This window comes from Rhizoctonia solani, chromosome 7, assembly GCF_016906535.1.
Source record: "Rhizoctonia solani chromosome 7, complete sequence".
In the NCBI taxonomy this organism is placed as follows: Eukaryota; Fungi; Basidiomycota; class Agaricomycetes; order Cantharellales; family Ceratobasidiaceae; genus Rhizoctonia; species Rhizoctonia solani.
In genome coordinates, this window is record NC_057376.1 from 346,183 (window position 1) to 364,699 (window position 18,517).

Here is an 18,517-nt window from a genome sequence, read left to right on the forward strand (position 1 = left end):
CCCGAACAGGCTCCAATCCGCTAGTCCCGTCATGCGGACCGACGACGAACGCGTTGCCCAGCTCGAAAAGGAGATTGAACAGCTCCGGGCCGAGGTACGCGACAAGACTGCGTCGATTGCAGAAGAGGCCGCCGTTTTGAACGCGGCGATCGAACGCGGTTGCGCTTGAAGAGGACAAGCGGCTCGCGTTGGAACGAGTGGCCGAACTCGAAGGTGCCAACTCTTCGGTGGACGATGTGCACAAGGCCAAGCAGGAAGCTGAAACCCGCTTGAGCGAGGTGGAAGCCAAGCTAAAGGATACCGAGTCTCGTCTGACCGAGTTGGAGACCCAACGCCAAGCAGCAGACGCCAAACTCGTGGAAGCGGAAGAAAGGCCAAAGAGGCAGAGACCAAACGGTCCGAGGCCGAATCCGCCCCACCTCCAACGCCGGCTCGGTACGCTCGAGGACCAGCTCGAGGACGCGCGCGCGCAGGCCGAGCGCGAAGACGAGTCGGCGCGATCGCGGATCGCCAAGGCGAAAGAGGGCGAACAGGCGGCGTGGAAAGAGTGCTTGGAGCTGCGCAAGGAGGTGGATAATCTGAAGCGCGACGAAGGGTTGGCCAAGGCCAAGATGAGGAACTGGTCGAGGCGCTTAGGGAAGGTGCTGTCACGCTCGAAGCCGCGCGCGGGGATGTGGAGGGGCTGAGAGCTGAAGTGGCGGTGCGTTTCTCCATTCAACCCTTGTAGATTCTTGAGGACTGACTGTTGTTATTTGGGAACAGGACCTTGAGAGTCTGAAGACTCCGGGAACTCAAGAGGGCGATGGTCAGCCTGTCGAAGTTGTTCAGCTCAAGAGGGAGCTCGAGGACATTAAAAAGGCGCTCGAGGTGGCCAAGAAGAACGAGGCGGATCTGCGCGCTACCCTCGAAGGACTCGAAAAGGACAAGACCGAGGGTGTTTCTTGATTCATGACTGGGGTAGCTGAACGCAGGCTTGGCAGTTGGAACAGCGTGCGGCAGAGCACCAGAAGACGGTCTCTGAGCTTCAAAAGAAGGGAACTAGCGCTGAACAGGTTCGTACCCCCTCTTATTGTCTATGAATTAAAGTTAATGATGTTGTGTAGCTACGTGCAGAAAGCCCCAACACTCGCCGAGACAGTGTCGATTCTGATTCGTCGCGGGGGCCTGGCAAGAGGGAACAGATGCTGGTCTCAAGTACGTTCTTCTCCCCGTTTCTGTTATCTATTGTTAACGCCCTGGGAATAGGCATATTATCACTGGTCTCGAAGAAGAGATCCGCCAATGGGGTTCAAAGTATGCTATGCTCGAGCAAGAGAACAAGTTGCTCGAGAGCGGAACTGAGCAACTCCAAGTTGTACGTCTCTTTTTTCTCTTGTGACAGCTCGTGATATTGACCTATTTGCCCAGGCGATGGAGAACTTGAAGCTACGATTGACGACAAGCTCGATACCAAGGCAGAAGGAACAGATGGGGAGAGAATCAAGCGCATAGAGGTTGGTCTTTTGAGTTACTGCCCAAAAACAGTAAACTGACAAGGGAGTAGACGGAGAATGAATTAATGAAGACAAAGATTACAGAAATGGAACAGAAACATGCACGTGTAGTATTGGATTTGAACAAGGAGATTACAGAATTAGAGAACTTGGTCGAGTCCAAGGTGTGTTTCCCTCTTTGTTTTTCTTTGATGATCGAGAGCTGACATGTAACTGGATGTAGATCTATCGCGAAGACGATCTTGAACGTGAATTGGAGCGGTACAAGGAGAAACTTGCGCGTGCGCAAAGGCCATCTGGCGAGTCGATGCTTACCAACGGCACGTCCAAGTCCAAGTCGAACATCAAGGTTGTGACGACCATGGCAGACCGGTGCGAGCTTTGCGAGTCCAAGGTGGGTCTTCATCTATTACGCATACAGTCTACATTGAATGCTGATTCGCGTTGCGCATACAGGACCATGATGGAATGGACTGCCCTCTGTTGCATGATGGCGGTGAGGACGAGCCACCGTCAAGATCTCAGCCGCGATTGGCAAGGACAAGAAGGGATGGTGCGCCGACTGCGAAGAATTCGGACACGAAGTCGACGAATGTCCAAACTCGCAGGAAGTATTCTAAACCGGCCGCTTTACATCTACTTTCCAACGTTACGAGATCACTAATACGCTTTGAGACGACTTATCTGAACTCTGGGTTTTTTGTTTCTTGGTTTTGTCGGTACTCGGTGTCGATCTGCTTTGTTTTTTGTTTTTTGTTTTCCTTCTGTTACCACTAGTTACTCTACCATACCAAGTCTGGAGAATTCGTTCATGTGTTTTGTGCTCTGGTAATCATACTGTTACAGCTCGTATTGCAATTGATAAGTGGATTCTACACAGCTATTTATGGTCCAGGTTGTGTCTAAACGTTTCTCTTTCGATCCAAATCTTCACCCGTATCTACCGCCCTGCGGGAGCCAGTGGAGTCGGGAAGCTCAAATCTGGGTGCCAGAACAAGCAGCTGTTCGGCTTCCCCACCTACGAAGAGTTGAATAGGTATATGCAAGGCTTGTCATTTTCTTAGGGTTCTGGATGCTCTTCTCCCAAAACCTCCTTGCTGTCGTACAGTACCTGAGCCTGTATTTCTTCTACTTGTTCCATTTATGTAGATGCGAGTAAGTCGATCCTAGGTCGCTCATACTTCAAGCTGACTGAGCGGTCGCCCCCAAGTTGCTGCTTGAAAGTATCGAGGACTTTCAACTCCAGCCTTTTTTGGGGGGCCTATTGGCGGTACTACTATAAGTACGTGCAAATCGATGTTGGCCGGTACTACTATAAGTACGTGCAATCGATGTGCATGGTTATTCCTATATCAGAACTCCGCTCCAATGAGTGTTTATATGTACTCCAAGTCACCGTTTGAATGCCAGGGACTCTGTATCCTTCTCTCGGTCGATTGACAGGGAGACCAGTGTGGCTATGCATTCGAAAGCAAGATCAGCTCCTTGAGGTATTACCGCCCTGGCCCAGTCTTGTACGAGTACATGAATGCTGTATGCCACATTCATTCGGTCGAAGCTAATCAAATAATACGATCTCAAATCAGCTATCACACCGGTGAACTTCAGTGTCCCAGCGTCTATTGTGGTCAAGAAAGTTTGACAAGTACTCCTTGACGCGATTCTGTGCATCAGACTCAAGTTTGCCCAAGGTAAGGTGGTTTTTATGTCACCACATCCCAAGTACTGCCAGTTCAAAGATATATTCCGAGATATGAGCGTAGTGTAAGTACGACATTAGCCATAGAACTGGTAGAGTCCGGGACTTATAGTAAAGTCGCTTATTCTATGGGTCCTGACCTTTATGTTATCTGAGCTAGCCTCCGGGGAGGAGTCCCCTTTCGGCGATAAGACTATTGGTCTCAGCTTGTCTCCTATGGTCCTACCAGGACGAAGTCCGCAAAGTGATCGGGTTCTTATCAGATAAATTGCTGAACGCGGGCTACTGGGTTGCCAATCCCTCCCCCGATTCTAGTCCCAGACTATCTGGGTCCAACTTGACTCTCTTATAAGCCCGACTGGCCAGCTCAGCCTCGGGAAACCCCCGGGTGGAGTGCCGCACAATTGCCCGGCTATATTAAGGAAAACATCTCGGCTCAACACAGCACATGGCTACATAGCAATGAGGCAGAAGACTAACCAGCTTGCCTTGTTGTAATGTTACCTCGCTTCTTTCTGCTCGTGTCCACCGCACGTTCCATTTTTTGGTGTGTTTCATTATTTTGTAGGTACACATTAGTGTGTTGTATTACTTCTCCCAGTCTCTCCCAATTGCCGTCCTTCATGTCTTGCATGCCTTGATCAACATTGAACCGAAAATATATCCCATCTGCGCTTTGAAACCTCAATGCCATCTCTTCGGCCACTCTTTCACTGTCCCTTGCCATCTCCCTCATGGCAATAACATCCTGATTACCGAAGATTAAATATCTCCAATTTAAGTTTGGGACTTGAATTGTGCGAGCGTGACCGGCTCCAAGGCTTATGATACAAGCGACTTTACGAGTAGGATATACCCGGCTGACCTCTAATAGTACGTGCATGAATGGATTGCTGCATCCAAGATCGCCACCAACAAACGATTGAGGCGCGGATGAATCACCGATATCTATGCTCTTGAATAGATCGGGGTATGCCATGGTCGCATATAGTGCCTGCCATATGGCACAGTTTGGACTAGGATTAGAAGAAGTGGCGTATGATCGGAATATTACTGGCAAAGCACTGTTCATATTGTGTTTTGCCATGGCAAATATTGCGCTGAGTAGACTATGTCAGACCATTTCTACCTTCATTTGTTTAATATACTCACTTTTGCATCCATCATTGACCTGAATTGCTGCACTTCTTCTCCCGTCGTATCTGTACCATCGCCTTCAGCGCTTCCTGCAACGTTGTCGCCTTATACATGGTTGATCCAGCCATTTCTTCTCGGAAAATATTTTTCCATCAGCTTTGGATATTCTTCGATCACTTTTTCGATCGGCATTCGTAGTCTTCCTAACATACAAGCACTAATACTATATAGACACGTCATTATCTTGTTAGGCACGCCGTTATTCGAGTTCACTTACCCTCCCGTACCCGTTCCTGCTATGAAATCAAGTGATCATAAGGCTCTATTATTCCTTCTCCCCTACGACGCTTAGAGTTGACTCGGTGCATCATCTCTCGTAGCACGACGAGGGAGGATAATCCACGAGTACCGCCACCATCTTCACAGCATTAGTCTCTGACATTCCCTTATTATAATAGGTTAAATGTATTTCCTCACCAATACAGAGAATATTTAAGCCCCTATTTCTTTGTGTGGAGGTGGTGCTCATTGGCCTCCCTAGTGGTATGAAGACAATTTCGCCTATGCTGTGTGCGAAGTCATGGGGTGGCGGAATTGCGAATTACTCGATCAAATGAAGTCGTTTACAGTTATTTGTCACCATTATAAAACTATTACCCAGGGTCCCCGATCTCATCCCACCTTTTTGTAACCCTTCGTCTCGATCACGCACAAAATATAGTATACAGTATGAGCTCGCCGTCATCGACAGCGTCCGACTCGACACCTCCGTCGCCTGCATCATCGGCTACTACGCTGGCCGCCCTGGGTGATTTATCGCTCAAAGACCCTGCGTCCATATCTGACAAGGATAAAGCCGAAGCAGCGAGACTCAAAGCTGAAGGGAATGCACAGTTTCAAAGTATGTGGACAAGTAACAGTCATAGAGTATCTTTCACTTATCCACAATACAGAAAACCAGTTTGCCGAGGCAGCGCTCAAATACTCCGAAGCTCTCGAATATAACCCATTTGATGCAACCTTGTATTGCAACCGTAAGTCAAATCGGCTAATGAATTGGACGAAAGAATCTTTCAACGAATTATGTAGGCGCCTATATGAGAATGAAGATTGAACAGCATGGATACGCGATTGACGATGCAAGTGTGTGCCGCTTGGTTTCATGAACTTGATTGGACAGTTGACGTTGGTACATTGGTTAGCTAAAGCAATCGCCCTTGATCCCAAATACGTCAAAGCATATTACAGGTATTTTATCCCCGACTGTGTCGAACAAACTGCTAATAGAGGCTTAGACGAGCTGTGTGTTATTTGGCGATCTTGAAGCCCCAACAGGCTGTTACGGATTTTAAGAAAGCTGTACAACTGGATCCCAAGAATGCGAATGCCAAGACACAATTGGATGCGACCGTCAAGGTTTGTTGATGTTTCCTGCCCATATTTAATCCATAGCTGACACTGGGAGGCCAGTTGGTTCGAAGGATAGAGTTTGAGAAGGCTATTGAAGTCGGAGAGGAAGAGTCTTCGGTCACTCGCTGTAGGGAGATAATCGCTCAAGGTGGCTGCGATGTCGACGCCTCGTATACCGGAATCAAACTCCCCACTGATGCGGATGGAAAATACACCATCGACCAAGCCTTCATGGATTCAATGATTGCGACATTCAAAGACGGGAAGAGCATACATCGGCGGTATGCGTGGGAGATTGTACTCGCATCTTGGGATCTACTGAGCAAAGAGGAGTCGTTGGTCGAGCTTCAACTTGAGGTAGGTATGCCCCAGCTTGGAATTGAAACTCGCGGTTGATTCTGGGGTATAGGAAGGAGTAGATTGCGACATAATTGGGGATACCCATGGTGAGTCTAGGCTTTGCTACTTCGTATGGGAACTAATGTGATTGCACCAAGGTCAATTCTACGATCTCGTTCATCTCTTATCGTTAACCGGTCCACCAAGCGAGAAGCACTGTTTAGTATTCAACGGGGACTTCGTCGACCGAGGCTCCTGGTCCGTCGAAGTTGCGCTGACGTTGTTTGCTTACAAGTGTGAGTCTTTCACTCAGCGCAGGCGCTACTTCAGCGCCAATGCTATGTGTACGTCATCTAATCACGAAGGTATCCAGGGCTCTATCCAAATCGGGTATTTTTGAACCGAGGGAATCATGAAACTAAGGTGCATTTATTCACCCATATTTAATGTAACAAATTGCTCAAGCTTTACCTTGCAGGACATGAACAAGGTTCGTTGCGAAGCTCGCTATCGAGTATGCACTGAAATTTGACTCATATGAGTAGGTATACGGATTCGAGGGGTGTGTCAAGCATCAAATCAAAAACTAAAGAGTGCTAACCCTATATTAATAGCGAAGTTAAACACAAACACGGAGAGATGACTTATAAGGTCAGTCTCATACACTCAGTGGCATATCCACAACGATGCTGATTCAATCAATAGCTTTGGGCAGAGGTGTTTACAGCTCGTATGGTGCCCTGCTCGTCGCATCCAGGGTTACTAACCAACCCATTACCTAGTGCCTCTGGCTACCTTGGTTTCCCCCTCTCTCCCACCCATTGAAACAGGAAAGGCAACAGCTATTCTTTCACCCGAAGGTCGTAAGCGATTCTTCATTGTTCACGGAGGCCTGTTTTCTCGCGACGATGTCACATTGGAAGAAATCAAGAAGATCCCGAGGATCGGAAGGCAGCCCGGCAATGAAGGACTTATGTGCGAGGTGAGAGCCTGACATTAACTATACAGGAGGAGGGCTGAATAGGGGTATAGTTGCTGTGGACAGATCCCCAAGAAGCGAATGGCCGGGGACCTAGCAAACGGGTAAGTCCTTTCCTCTACCCACTCACAAAGCTAATTATTTTCTAGGGAGTGGGTACGTGAATGAACTGGAATTGCCCCGAGTCCACTTATATATACTTTTGTTTTAGGACTAGGATTTGGCCCTGACGTTACACGAAAGTGGTGCGAACTTAACGGTGTGACGGGGATCCTTCGCTCGCACGAAGTTAGGCAAGGAGGATATGCCATCGAACATGACGGGCTTTGTACCACCGTATTTAGCGCTCCTAATTATGTTGATCAGGTAAGTTAGCACTTGGTTTCATAGTTCTAGATACAGGTAGAATGGCATGAACGCAAATGCTGAACTTTATCGTGGTACAGGTTGGAAACAAAGGCGCGTATGTTCGCATCGACGCACGAGGAGAGCGATCGTACTTCACGTTCGAGGCTAAGCCCCATCCACCAATAAAACCTATGGCATATGGGAATGCGGGACTAGGTATGGGTATGATGTAAAAACAACATCAGAGCTGGTGGGCAGTTATCCGAGGGCTTAGAATGCTGGGAAAAGGACGACGATTATGGAGAAGATATAGGGAAGGCAGAAATTGGCTATTACCAAAACTACACGAACAAGTACAAGTTTAGTATATAGTGTTGGATTATTTTGGGTGAACAATTGAATTGGCTCGTGGATATGAAGCGTTCGATACGTACCTGAGTGACGATTCTGAAAATAAAACACACATATCTCGGCTACTATGCGCACTGGGGTGTTCTCTTCGTAATGTCAGCCAACTAAACCAACAGAACCTACGAAAGCGATCTCTACAACGGCGTCATGGTAAATTCTGTACTTTTAGGAATCGTGTACTACGTTCTATTTCAATCGCATCTTCCTCACGAATGGATAGTTCTACAGCCGCTACCGGTTACGATTCAATTATCAGAGTTTAAAATAAAACTCGGTGACAGTATGGGTGCTGCTATGGAGAACTAGCACTTCTCTCGGTAGTTAGAGACCCGGGAGCACCATTCCATCCCATCTCGCTTGTCCAGTATCCTCCTGTAGAACATGGAGCCACGGTCAATAATACGAGAATATATGCGTAACCGACGGAAACTCCGGTATTTATAGTCATCTTAGTCATGGTGGTCTATTACTTGGCCCCACTGGCGGCTACGGAGTCTAATTCGACTCCCGAACCAACCGAGCTCGCCAACGGCAAGCGCTTCCAACCCATTATCGACCTCGGTCATAAACCATTCTTTGGACCCGCCTCGTGAAACTAGAGTCGGTACCAACTCAGATCGGCGGTAGACCCCCCACGTTTAAATTGATTCATATTGTTATTATTTCACTGGATCTTATACTTCAGTATCCTAGAAGCCAGGGCTCATGGGAAAAGGGAATTATTGATGTACATCCGGATCTGTAAGTAAGCGTCCAGAGGACTTGATCACCAAGGGCATATTTCAGTAATGTGATTTTAAACTGAGATCTACGTGGGTATAATTCTTGTATTTAGAATGAGTGTGGAATACATCAACCATCATCAATACGTCATAGATACATGTGAGCTCAGTTGGGTATACAGACGCATTAGTCATTTACTAAAAGTCAATATTCACTGACACAACAATCAGCATGGCAATCCAAATGACGACGCCAGGAACCAACTCCGGTGCACCGGAAGTTCCAGTATCGGGAGCAGGGCCACTTGACGGACAGATTGTCCCATTCTATGCTCACTCATGAGAAATAATACCCATTGAGAGTTTTTTAAAAACAAAAAAGTGCTTACCGGGGCTAACGGATCTGCTGGACAACAGACACTATCTCCCAGGTTGTTCACGCTCCCAAGCGCGGCGGGATCATGGCCACCTGCCCAATTGTCGGCGCATAGAACAGATTGATAGCTCACGTTCCATACACCAAAGTCCTGGAATCATTAGATTTCAAGTGAATGCCGATGAAATCTAGACTCACCTTGTATCCTAAAATTCAATGGTAGGATTAGGCTAATTCTGCATCAGAGGATGAGTATACATACTTACCATAAAAAGATTCATTATGGGGAAACCAGTCCTCGGGTATTGCGACGGAGGGCCAGACAAGATCAAAATTCAACCAAGCACCTCCGCTAGACAAAATGGCGAATTAGTAAAGTATCAAGGCAGCACTGCTGACTTACTCGTTGGGCTTTGACTCTGTAGCATCACACCACCCAGAGATAGAAGGACACTAGAATCAAGCAATGAGCCTTTTGATCGGGTCAATATTTCGAGCGTGAGTATCTTACTAGGTCAGTTACTTTGACCACAATCGATTTGGTAGGGTTGGGATAAAACGGAGGTGTAGAAAGAAACGTATTCAAGAGAGTGAGATTGAAACATCGTCCTTGAAAGTACCATCTTTGTTAGTCATACACATACGAATAAAACCCAGTATGGAAAACCTACCACAACTTGGCCCAAATCCCACAGACCCATCACTTCCATATGCGAGAGACGATAGAGCTGCGGTTGGATAATACGTACTTCCTCCTGTGCATCCACATGCGGCAATAGTACCCTTTAAAATAGTCTTATTATTTAATTGTAATCCCGGATGGTTCGTCACAAATATACGGACCACGTTCATGGTATAATGGGTCATCGTCGCGATTCCGCTTTCCGCATAGGTCCATCCATATGCAACAGTGATCCAAACTAGGAAGGACGCAAGCGGAACTATCATGCTGGGAAGGGACCAGATTCGACCGGACCCGGTTCCGTGTCTGTTTATGTGTTTTGTTCACGAGTGCCCCACGAGGTGGGGCGATGACGTCAGCACAAGAAAAGTAGCTTAGCGCCAAGCTCGCCTACCGGACATTTGCGCGTCAATAAGAAGCAGAGAAAAATGATTGTGAGATAATAAATTAGGAGTATAGTGCTACAATAAATGCGGAAATACAACAAAATAGCATACAGTGCAATAAATACATAATTCCTATTCTGAACCATGGAACAAGCGCATAGACTTTTCATACCTGCTTCTCCCGCTGGCTCTATTCGCACCTTCAGGTGCTCGCTACTTGTTCATACGCAGGAGGCCCAGTAGATACGGGAGCTACAGCTGAACTGGCCACGTCATCCGCATATATCCGGTAATTCGGCCTCAAACTCGCACCCGAATCAACATCGGTAACAATGGCACCTTCAGTCATTGGCCCGCGGCCCATATAAAATTCCCAGGATTGAGACCCAAGCCACCCGTACGAACTGTATTGTCTGAAGATCTGGAAACATACGGACCAAGAGGTGCGCCGTGATTAAATGTACTTATCTGATACCCAGCAGAATCAGGCCATCCAGGCCCTGAAACAGTACTCTCTGTATAGCTAGACGACGATCCTAGTCCTGGAGAGGCCAGCGGCGTAACACCCGAATGATGAAATAATCGTGCCGTTGTACCTCCTTGGCGACGCTTTGCCGTACTTGGTGCAAGAGTCTGGTGCTGCGGCCATGTATACATGCCCGAGGCCCCGTGTGAATCAGTCCTCATGTGCGGTAAGCCAGGTGCAAAAGGTGTGCTGATGAACGATGTGTCTCCTCGGCTCGAAGGGCCCGTTTGATTTGGAGCTGGGGTCATGATTTCCTGCGGTTCGGTTTGTTTTCGTCGAAGGCAAATGAGAAGCGTGAAGAGCGCTAGCAGGAGGACGATTGCGCCGGAAGCAACACCTGCTATTATGGCGACCTTGGGGCTGTTACGTATTCCATTGGAGCCACCGCCTCCTTGGCCTCCACTGGCGAATCTTTACCAAGTAACTTCAATACAATGAAGCTTGGGGCTGGAATTTTACTTACGCATCGCCTCCTTCGACGGTGAACACTTCTACCCAATCTACAGCGAGTCGCCCTGGATCTTTTACTCTGAGCACGAGCTCATGATCTTTGTCTGCATCGAGATTATTCTTGAAATATCGTAGACAATTTCCTGCTCGTTGTTTTACCTGTTGAAAACCATTAGAAATATAAGCAAAATAGATCAAACACTCACATCCCCGCCAATAGAATATAGATTTATGGTGCCATCATGTTGAATCTCTTCCGAACCGTCCATAGATGCAGAATACGCAGCATATCGTGAATGTGAATAGCACGCTCCGTAGACCGAAATTCCAGTGCCTCCTCAATCATATTAGCACCATTAGGTCTAGTGATCCTGCCTATATGCATTACCTTTAAATGAAATCGTTGCAGTGGCATTCGCCCAATAGCTATCATGATATGTGGAGCTCCTAATCCCTTCTGGCTGAGTGGTCCGAGGATAGGCATTCCCAATCGTCCAGTTCCCTCCGGGAGGTGCATAGTACTCGATGCTTGGGTCTACATCGTCTATCACCTTCTTTATCACTGTCGCTCTTATCAGGGAATGATGTCAGTATAATCCCCCCATAATAAATTAAATCTACACCGTACCCGGTATGTCCACTTCCTACGTCTACTACAACCTCTTTTAGCGTGAGAGAACCGGGATTACTGGCCGAAGCGGGTCGTCGGACCATGAGACTAATGGTATGTGGACCAGGCTTTAGATCAACCGAAGAGTACAGAGATTGTGTATTGGAACGAAAAGTACCAGGGAAATGGAGACCGTCGAGTGAGATATCGTATCCTAGGTTGTTAGTTGTGTTGCCTATAAGATGGATACCCACTCCTGCAAACGTGTATTAGCATATTAAACGACCATCTGAGTTGCTCGCAATTACCCTCAAAAGAGAGCTCAAAACTTGCTTTGAATGAGCTTGTTGTGTGCGCACTGTCGGGGTCGCATATCCACGAACTCGTACCGTTACCGCTGACGACATTAGTTGGACACATACTTTGCCATCCACCCGAGTTGGCACTATTGGTCACGTATGGAGAGTAGGTGACCATCGGAGATGTATTAGGTATCGTCTACAAGGGCGAGAAAATTAGCTCGACCAAAAAATATCTTAGTGTAATTGCTCGACGCACAATATTATACACGGTCTCGGACATGGTGCAAGGGAGTTAAGATGGGATGTGATGGTGGGCGGTAAATATTTGCCTATATTACGCTTGCTCCAAATGTGGAGCGGCGTGCTGTCACAGCCCGACCAGAAGCAGCATGCGGATTCCTGCCTGCCTGTCAGTGCATCCCTGTGTCGGTGCCTGGACCAAAAAGAGACGCTGTGCTTGGCTTTTGATGTGGCTGTACAATGTCACCTTGGAGCCATGCGCTGCCGTCAAGTCCGCTTCTCGGTGAGAATTGGTTGTGCTATGCTTGAAGTAACGATGGATGCGCTCTGTCGCAGCTACCGAACTAGAAATATATAGGTATATCTTGTCACAGCTTCGACTAGATGGGTGTCTGGACTTCAGATAAACATCACGTTACCTTACGAGCGCCAATCGGAACTTGTTTTCTGGTATTGAAAGCAATCGAAGGGCACCCAACTGTAAGGTCGAGCTGTCAAATCGTTGACCGGATAAAAGACAGGTTGGACACAATAGCTGTCTCGTGCTCATAGCTTCCAGACCTGTGGGGTTTTGGTCATTCGAGGCTCCTGTCGCCTAGGAATGCGTGCCAATTTTAGCCAAATGTCTACAATTTCCGCGACCGGCTGCGGCAGAAGTCTGCGCGATTTTGTCGCGTAGGATAAAGAATGTACAGAAGGCAAATATCCCTCGCATGCTGGCCACCCATATCCTGCTCGTGTATCCCGCCCGGGCCGCTGACGATATCGACGATAAGTGCGTTTTGGTTGGTTGGGTCGGTGCTACCCGGAGGCAGGGCGAGGCCCGCTTTAGACCGACCCACGTGAATTCGTCTAAATCTGATCACAGTACATCATCACATGGCTGACGTAACATTACTTCCGTTATGTTTCCCTTGCAAACGCTTATTCCCGTCGGCTATGTGTGGTCTGCTGTGGTTTGAGGATAGTATATATGCCCCACTATATGATATCATGTTTACAGTGAGAAACGAATATAATTCTGTCAGACTGTAGATAAAAGTAGGCATAACGCCGCTCCAAGGGCGCTTGATGTGGCATCCGATCAGGCGAAGAACCGGAAGTCCGAGGCCTTCCGAGAGCCGGTTGGAAACGGGGGGAGGACACCAACAGCGCGGACGTACACGGGACTGAGGAGTCTTATGCAACAAGTATTGAGAGTGATCCGGGATATTGGTATTGGTAAAGGAGGTATAAAACAGGGCGCAGTAAGGCGTGTTGCAGCATCGACCCAGTTAGCTCCGAGTTCACGTGTCCCAGGGCCCTCCCGCTCCATTGTGAGTGTATAAATCCTCGCCTGCGCCCATACCGCGTCTGCAATCCCTCATCCGGGTCTCGCACGCTGCACCTCACTTGCTGCCCCCCACACTATTCTTGCCTTTATATCCTCTACTCACACCTTTCCCTAGGCTCCATCTTCGCCTTCACCTGTTTTTCCTCGTATCTCTCCCCTTAGATTTCCTGTCATGCCTCACCTTCTCTCTACTCCTCACGTCACTCCCCACATCTTCGGCTACCCCGGCAAGTACGAGGAGCCACAAGACAATGGCCGTAAGTAATATTCAACATACCCAGCCTCACTCATCATTATTCGATTCCATTCTGACGCGTTTCTACAGTCATCGGCAAGGATCTCGAATACTTTTCCGATGCTGGCTTTGACATGTCCAAAATTCACCTCAAGAGGAACGCTCCCGTAGCCCAGCTCTACGAGGATGCCGTCCGATATGAGGGTAAGTCACTTACCCCGCACCTTTGCCCTCGCGATCTTCCCCATACTTCCGATTCGGGACTAATTACTGTCAATCAGGTGCTGTCATCTCCTCGTCTGGTGCACTGATCAACTTTTCCGGTAAAAAGACTGGTCGTTCGCCCAAGGACAAGCGTATCGTCTATGAGGAAACCTCCAAGGATGACATCTGGTGGGGACCCGTCAACATCAAGATGGACGAACACACTTTTGAGATCAACCGTGAGCGTGCGATCGACTACCTGAACACTCGCGATCTCGTCTATGTCTTCGATGGATATGCCGGATGGGACCCACGCTACAGGATCAAGGTCCGCGTCGTCTGCGCGCGCGCGTACCATGCCCTCTTCATGGTGCGTCATATGTTGTGAAGGGAATAACGCAAACTAATGCTCCTACAGCACAACATGCTTATCCGCCCCACCGAGGAAGAACTCGCCAACTGGGGTGAACCTGATTTCATCATTTACAATGCTGGTCAATTCCCGGCCAACCGTTTCACCACCGGCATGACCAGCACGACTTCGGTTGAGATTAACTTCAAGCGCATGGAGATGGTCATCCTCGGTACCGAATATGCCGGCGAAATGAAGAAGGGTGTCTTCAGTGTTATGGTAAGCAGACATCTCCAACGGCCTCGATCACTTCTCACGTCCTTGCCTCCAGCACTACTTGCAACCCGTCAAGTTCAACACCCTCTCCCTCCACTCTTCGGCAAACGTCGGCATTGAGAAGCAGGATGTCACTCTCTTCTTCGGACTTTCGGGAACTGGCAAGACCACTCTTTCGACCGACCCCCGCCGTCAGTTGATTGGTGATGACGAGCATGTCTGGTCCGACCACGGTGTCTTCAACATTGAGGGAGGATGTTACGCCAAGTGTATCAACTTGAGCGGCGAGAAAGAGCCCGAGATCTACAACGCCATCCGCTTCGGTTCTATCCTCGAGAACGTCGTCTACAACCCTTCGAACCGTATTCCCGACTACGATGATGTCAGCATTACCGAGAATACCCGCTGTGCGTACCCGATCGAGTTTATCCCCGGTGCCAAGAGTGAGTATTCTGTTCGTATGACCGTTGGCTTTGTCAGACTGACCTCGGTTCCTAGTTCCTTGCTCTTCTCCCAACCAGCCCTCGAACATCATCATGCTCACCTGCGACGCATACGGTGTTCTTCCACCTGTCAGCAAGCTCACTCCCGAGCAGGCTAGCTATCACTTCTTGGCTGGTTACACATCCAAGACCCCTGGTACCGAAGATGGTGTCCTCGAGCCCCTCCCTACCTTCTCGACTTGCTACAGCGCTCCCTTCCTCGTCTGCCACCCCTCGCGCTACGCCACCATGCTCGCCGAGAAGATGGAGGCCACCAAGGCCAACTGCTGGCTCATCAACACCGGCTGGACCGGCGGCAAGTACGGAACCGGCCGTCGCTGCCCGCTCAAGTACACCCGTGCGATCATCGACGCCATCCACGACGGCTCGCTCGCCCAAGCCGACTTCGTCAAGTTTGACGTCTTTGGCTGTGGATCCCCACTGCATGCAACAACGTCCCCGACGAGTTGCTCGACCCGCGCAAGGCTTGGAGCGACAAGGCTGCGTTCCAAAAGGAGGTTCGCAAGCTCGCTGCCATGTTCCGCAAGGCGTTCTCGTTGTATGAGCGTGAGGTGTCTGACAAGGTTCGCTTGGCTGGACCGGTTGCTTGAGTTTGAGGAACGGACGGTGTGAAGGCTTAGTAATTTGTGACTTTTGTATTGATTAGATATTTTCTGAGTTGTTTTACGAGGCTGTTGAGATTTCTTGTGAATATAATACATTTAGTTAGGAAGCACATGCGCATGAGGCATTAAATTGATTTGCGTTCATTTCTCTGTTGCGCTTCGTGCCAAGCGGACGTGATTAGCGACATAGGTACTACACTCAAAGCTGATCATAGTACCTAGAAACTGTTTGCACCAGCCCAGAGTCTCAGTAGCTATCTTCCCCGAATCACTGCTCTGACCGAGTATAAAAGGGCTAATTGGAAGGAGACGATTCTCCCCAAGCAACTGTTTGTTCATTCTGCTCCCTTCTACGCTGTGGTGTGATAAGATCATGAAAATCAGTATGTCAGTAAAAGATGTCTTTTTTCAGTATAATGCGGCCGGGAAACGTCAGCATGCCTTCCTGAGTATGAATCAGACTGGGGAAGAATTGATACCTAAAGTTAGTATATATTGACTTTGATTTCAGCTCAATTTTCACTTAAACACGTTCTTATTTCGTTGTTTTAACCTTATACAGCGTCTTGGCCAATCGTATTCCTGGTCCCGTTCACCCATTCGGAGGCACAAGTATGAAAACGCTATTGTATCGCCTCCGCCGTTGTAGTCATGTCCTAGAATAGTGTTGTCGTGTGGCCAGAGCTGCCGCTCAAATATGAAGGATTACTGTTGTCCTGAGGCTTAAATAGCGAGTAGAAAGAAGTGTTGCCGTACAATCCAAAACAAATTCAGATGCCTGCGGTTATTGTGTATCCAGTCTTGCACTAGAATATGGATATTATGTCCAAGGTTTATTCGATCAAATTCAATGAGTGAGCACGACATCGGGTCAGCCATAATGTCGGCAAATTGAGCTCTGTTCCAACGACCCTGGGAATCCAAAAAAGTAGATAGGTGTCCCTGAACACAGTTATAGGCAGGCAACAAGGTGTTGATCAAGCCGGGCATATATAGATATCCGTGATTCTGTGTGCCGCGTGCAGCTCGCTTGAAGAGATCCTCGTATATGTGTCGAGGGTTCAAGAGCGCCATGAGCCAGAGCATTTACTTAGGAGGCTCTTGCAGTAGTTCGTAACACAGTTTCCAGGTGGTATCCAACGACTTCGCGTATTGTTCAATCTTCCTATAAAATGTTCCCGAATCATTCAGTGTAGCGTGACATTCAGATAGAAAGAGATCCCGGTACTTTACGACGCCGACGCTATGCACATGGCGTATGTATGCGCCAGCGTGTACGATTGCAAGTGCATGGTAACCTAGATCCTTCCTCGTGTACATTGGCTGGGATCATGGGTTGATAAGAAGCTCTTATTACATACCTGAAGTAAAGCGACTGCAGCTTCTCTATCAGCAGCAGAGAGTCCATGATCTTCCATACGGGCGGTTTTAAGTAGTAGCGCCGATCCGTCTTCCTGGTCCATACATGATAGATGACAAGTGCTATTCACACCCTTTGCTACGATGGCCATGTCAACCAAACGGGTAGTAATAATAACGTTTCCGTGGAGGCCTCTTGGTATGTATCGTCGAATTCCAGTAACCAGAGATCGATCGTCAGCGTTATCAAGGACAAGTAGCCATTGATTGGGAATGTGCTCAAGCCAACCAATGGCATCTTCGTGGCTCTCTCCGACGTGGTTGATAATGACGAAGTCTTGTAGGGCCTCCTTGATTGATCTTTCAGAGCTTGCATCCACGTAGATCACATAATCCCACTTGTCACCCGTACGTTCGATCACGTTCAGCACAAGTTGAGTTTTTCCTACCCCACCTAGCCCACAGATAACACATATACAAAACCCCCCCTCATCTCTGGTCAAACATGTCTCCAGCTGTCGGCTCTGCGTATCATAGCCTGTATGTAACGCAGGGCAGCGTTTGAGTCTTGTGCTTGGTTTATTTTTACCGGCCTGCCCGGGGATATGGCTATCTATTGTTGAGCGAGTGATAATTAGACACCATCCGTAACTACAACCACTATTAACAAAATAATCACCTATAAGCTCCGTCTCAATACTGATTGGTCTTTCGGCTATCAACCGTATAGCGTGATCCATGGTATTTCCTACTTCTGGTTTCTCCAAGTAGAGTCTGACGTGCTGCGAAATATCGTCTAATTGCTCCCAGCTTCCCGGAAGCATAGTCTACATTCCTTGGTCTACATTGAACCGGAAGCAAACGCCGTCCTTAGTTTTGAAGCGCACTTTCATCTATTCAGCAACACGCTCGCTGTCTGTTGCCATCTGCCTCATTGCCACTACATCCTGCGTACGAAATACCTTCCGAAGCAGGCCAGGATTGGAGACCTGGATTTTTCGTGCGCGCCCAGCACCAATGCTTAAAATGCAGGCTACATGGCGATCTGGGTACAGCTTAACTTAAACTCACGTTCTAGGATTTTGGGCAGACCCTCCCTTCCTATCATCATTTCTTCTTTATTGCCTGTGGCCTCTCGTATCATTGCCCCAAGCGCCTCTTGGAGATTCTTTGCTTTGTATACAGCCCGTGACACAGATAGCTTCTTCTCTAAAAATATGCTTTTCATCAACTTTACATATTCTTCTATTGCCTTGTCGATTGGCGTTCGCAGCCTTCCTAGCATACACGCGCTGATTCTATATGAAAGTATGGTATGAACATCGAGTAAACAACTCGGCAAGGCCAATCGGGCCATATATCTATATAATTACAAAGTACTCACCCTCCAGCACCTGATCCGGCAATATAGTCAAAGTGGTCAGCAGGGATGAGCGGCTCGCATTTTAGCTCTAGTTCTCGCATCTTCAACATGGGGGCTTTCAACACAATCAGCGAGGATAGACCTCGAGCTCCTCCACTTTCATAATTCACCTTTATT

At 48.2% G+C, this 18,517-nt stretch overlaps 5 protein-coding genes across 5 annotated transcripts; 3 read left to right on the forward strand and 2 right to left on the reverse strand.

Moving 5' to 3' along the window:
* Positions 1 to 31: 31 nt before the first annotated feature.
* Positions 32 to 2,113, forward strand: RhiXN_06276 (CAP-Gly domain protein; the record flags this gene model as incomplete). The annotated part of the gene is made up of 12 exons (XM_043326092.1): positions 32 to 158; positions 214 to 547; positions 595 to 700; positions 763 to 936; positions 981 to 1,052; positions 1,104 to 1,198; positions 1,246 to 1,358; positions 1,408 to 1,493; positions 1,544 to 1,657; positions 1,717 to 1,887; positions 1,950 to 1,989; positions 2,019 to 2,113. The coding sequence occupies 12 exons, from the start codon at positions 32 to 34 to the stop codon at positions 2,111 to 2,113; spliced, it is 1,527 nt and encodes a 508-aa protein (XP_043181524.1).
* Positions 2,114 to 5,058: 2,945 nt separating this feature from the next.
* RhiXN_06277 (protein phosphatase 5) lies at positions 5,059 to 8,409 on the forward strand (the record flags this gene model as incomplete). The annotated part of the gene is made up of 20 exons (XM_043326093.1): positions 5,059 to 5,230; positions 5,283 to 5,363; positions 5,419 to 5,472; positions 5,532 to 5,577; positions 5,625 to 5,745; positions 5,800 to 6,096; positions 6,149 to 6,185; positions 6,237 to 6,374; positions 6,452 to 6,501; positions 6,557 to 6,568; positions 6,624 to 6,640; positions 6,693 to 6,729; positions 6,784 to 6,808; positions 6,861 to 7,060; positions 7,111 to 7,161; positions 7,207 to 7,213; positions 7,269 to 7,423; positions 7,504 to 7,621; positions 7,680 to 7,769; positions 8,270 to 8,409. 20 exons carry the CDS (start codon positions 5,059 to 5,061, stop codon positions 8,407 to 8,409), a joined length of 1,848 nt encoding a protein of 615 aa, XP_043181525.1.
* Positions 8,410 to 8,743: 334 nt separating this feature from the next.
* Positions 8,744 to 12,150, reverse strand: RhiXN_06278 (uncharacterized protein; the record flags this gene model as incomplete). Its single annotated transcript, XM_043326094.1, has 16 exons — positions 8,744 to 8,753; positions 8,804 to 8,865; positions 8,928 to 9,065; positions 9,113 to 9,120; positions 9,181 to 9,266; positions 9,318 to 9,367; positions 9,426 to 9,523; positions 9,586 to 9,697; positions 9,758 to 9,902; positions 10,416 to 10,919; positions 10,972 to 11,117; positions 11,165 to 11,295; positions 11,347 to 11,528; positions 11,587 to 11,824; positions 11,877 to 12,066; positions 12,127 to 12,150. 16 exons carry the CDS (start codon positions 12,148 to 12,150, stop codon positions 8,744 to 8,746), a joined length of 2,124 nt encoding a protein of 707 aa, XP_043181526.1.
* Positions 12,151 to 13,615: 1,465 nt separating this feature from the next.
* Positions 13,616 to 16,267, forward strand: RhiXN_06279 (phosphoenolpyruvate carboxykinase (ATP); the record flags this gene model as incomplete). The annotated part of the gene is made up of 10 exons (XM_043326095.1): positions 13,616 to 13,700; positions 13,769 to 13,882; positions 13,960 to 14,252; positions 14,301 to 14,513; positions 14,566 to 14,953; positions 15,009 to 15,412; positions 15,460 to 15,576; positions 15,841 to 15,978; positions 16,031 to 16,102; positions 16,181 to 16,267. The coding sequence occupies 10 exons, from the start codon at positions 13,616 to 13,618 to the stop codon at positions 16,265 to 16,267; spliced, it is 1,911 nt and encodes a 636-aa protein (XP_043181527.1).
* Positions 16,268 to 16,704: 437 nt separating this feature from the next.
* Positions 16,705 to 18,450, reverse strand: RhiXN_06280 (kinesin light chain; the record flags this gene model as incomplete). Its single annotated transcript, XM_043326096.1, has 4 exons — positions 16,705 to 16,941; positions 16,980 to 17,431; positions 18,049 to 18,275; positions 18,362 to 18,450. 4 exons carry the CDS (start codon positions 18,448 to 18,450, stop codon positions 16,705 to 16,707), a joined length of 1,005 nt encoding a protein of 334 aa, XP_043181528.1.
* Positions 18,451 to 18,517: the final 67 nt, after the last annotated feature.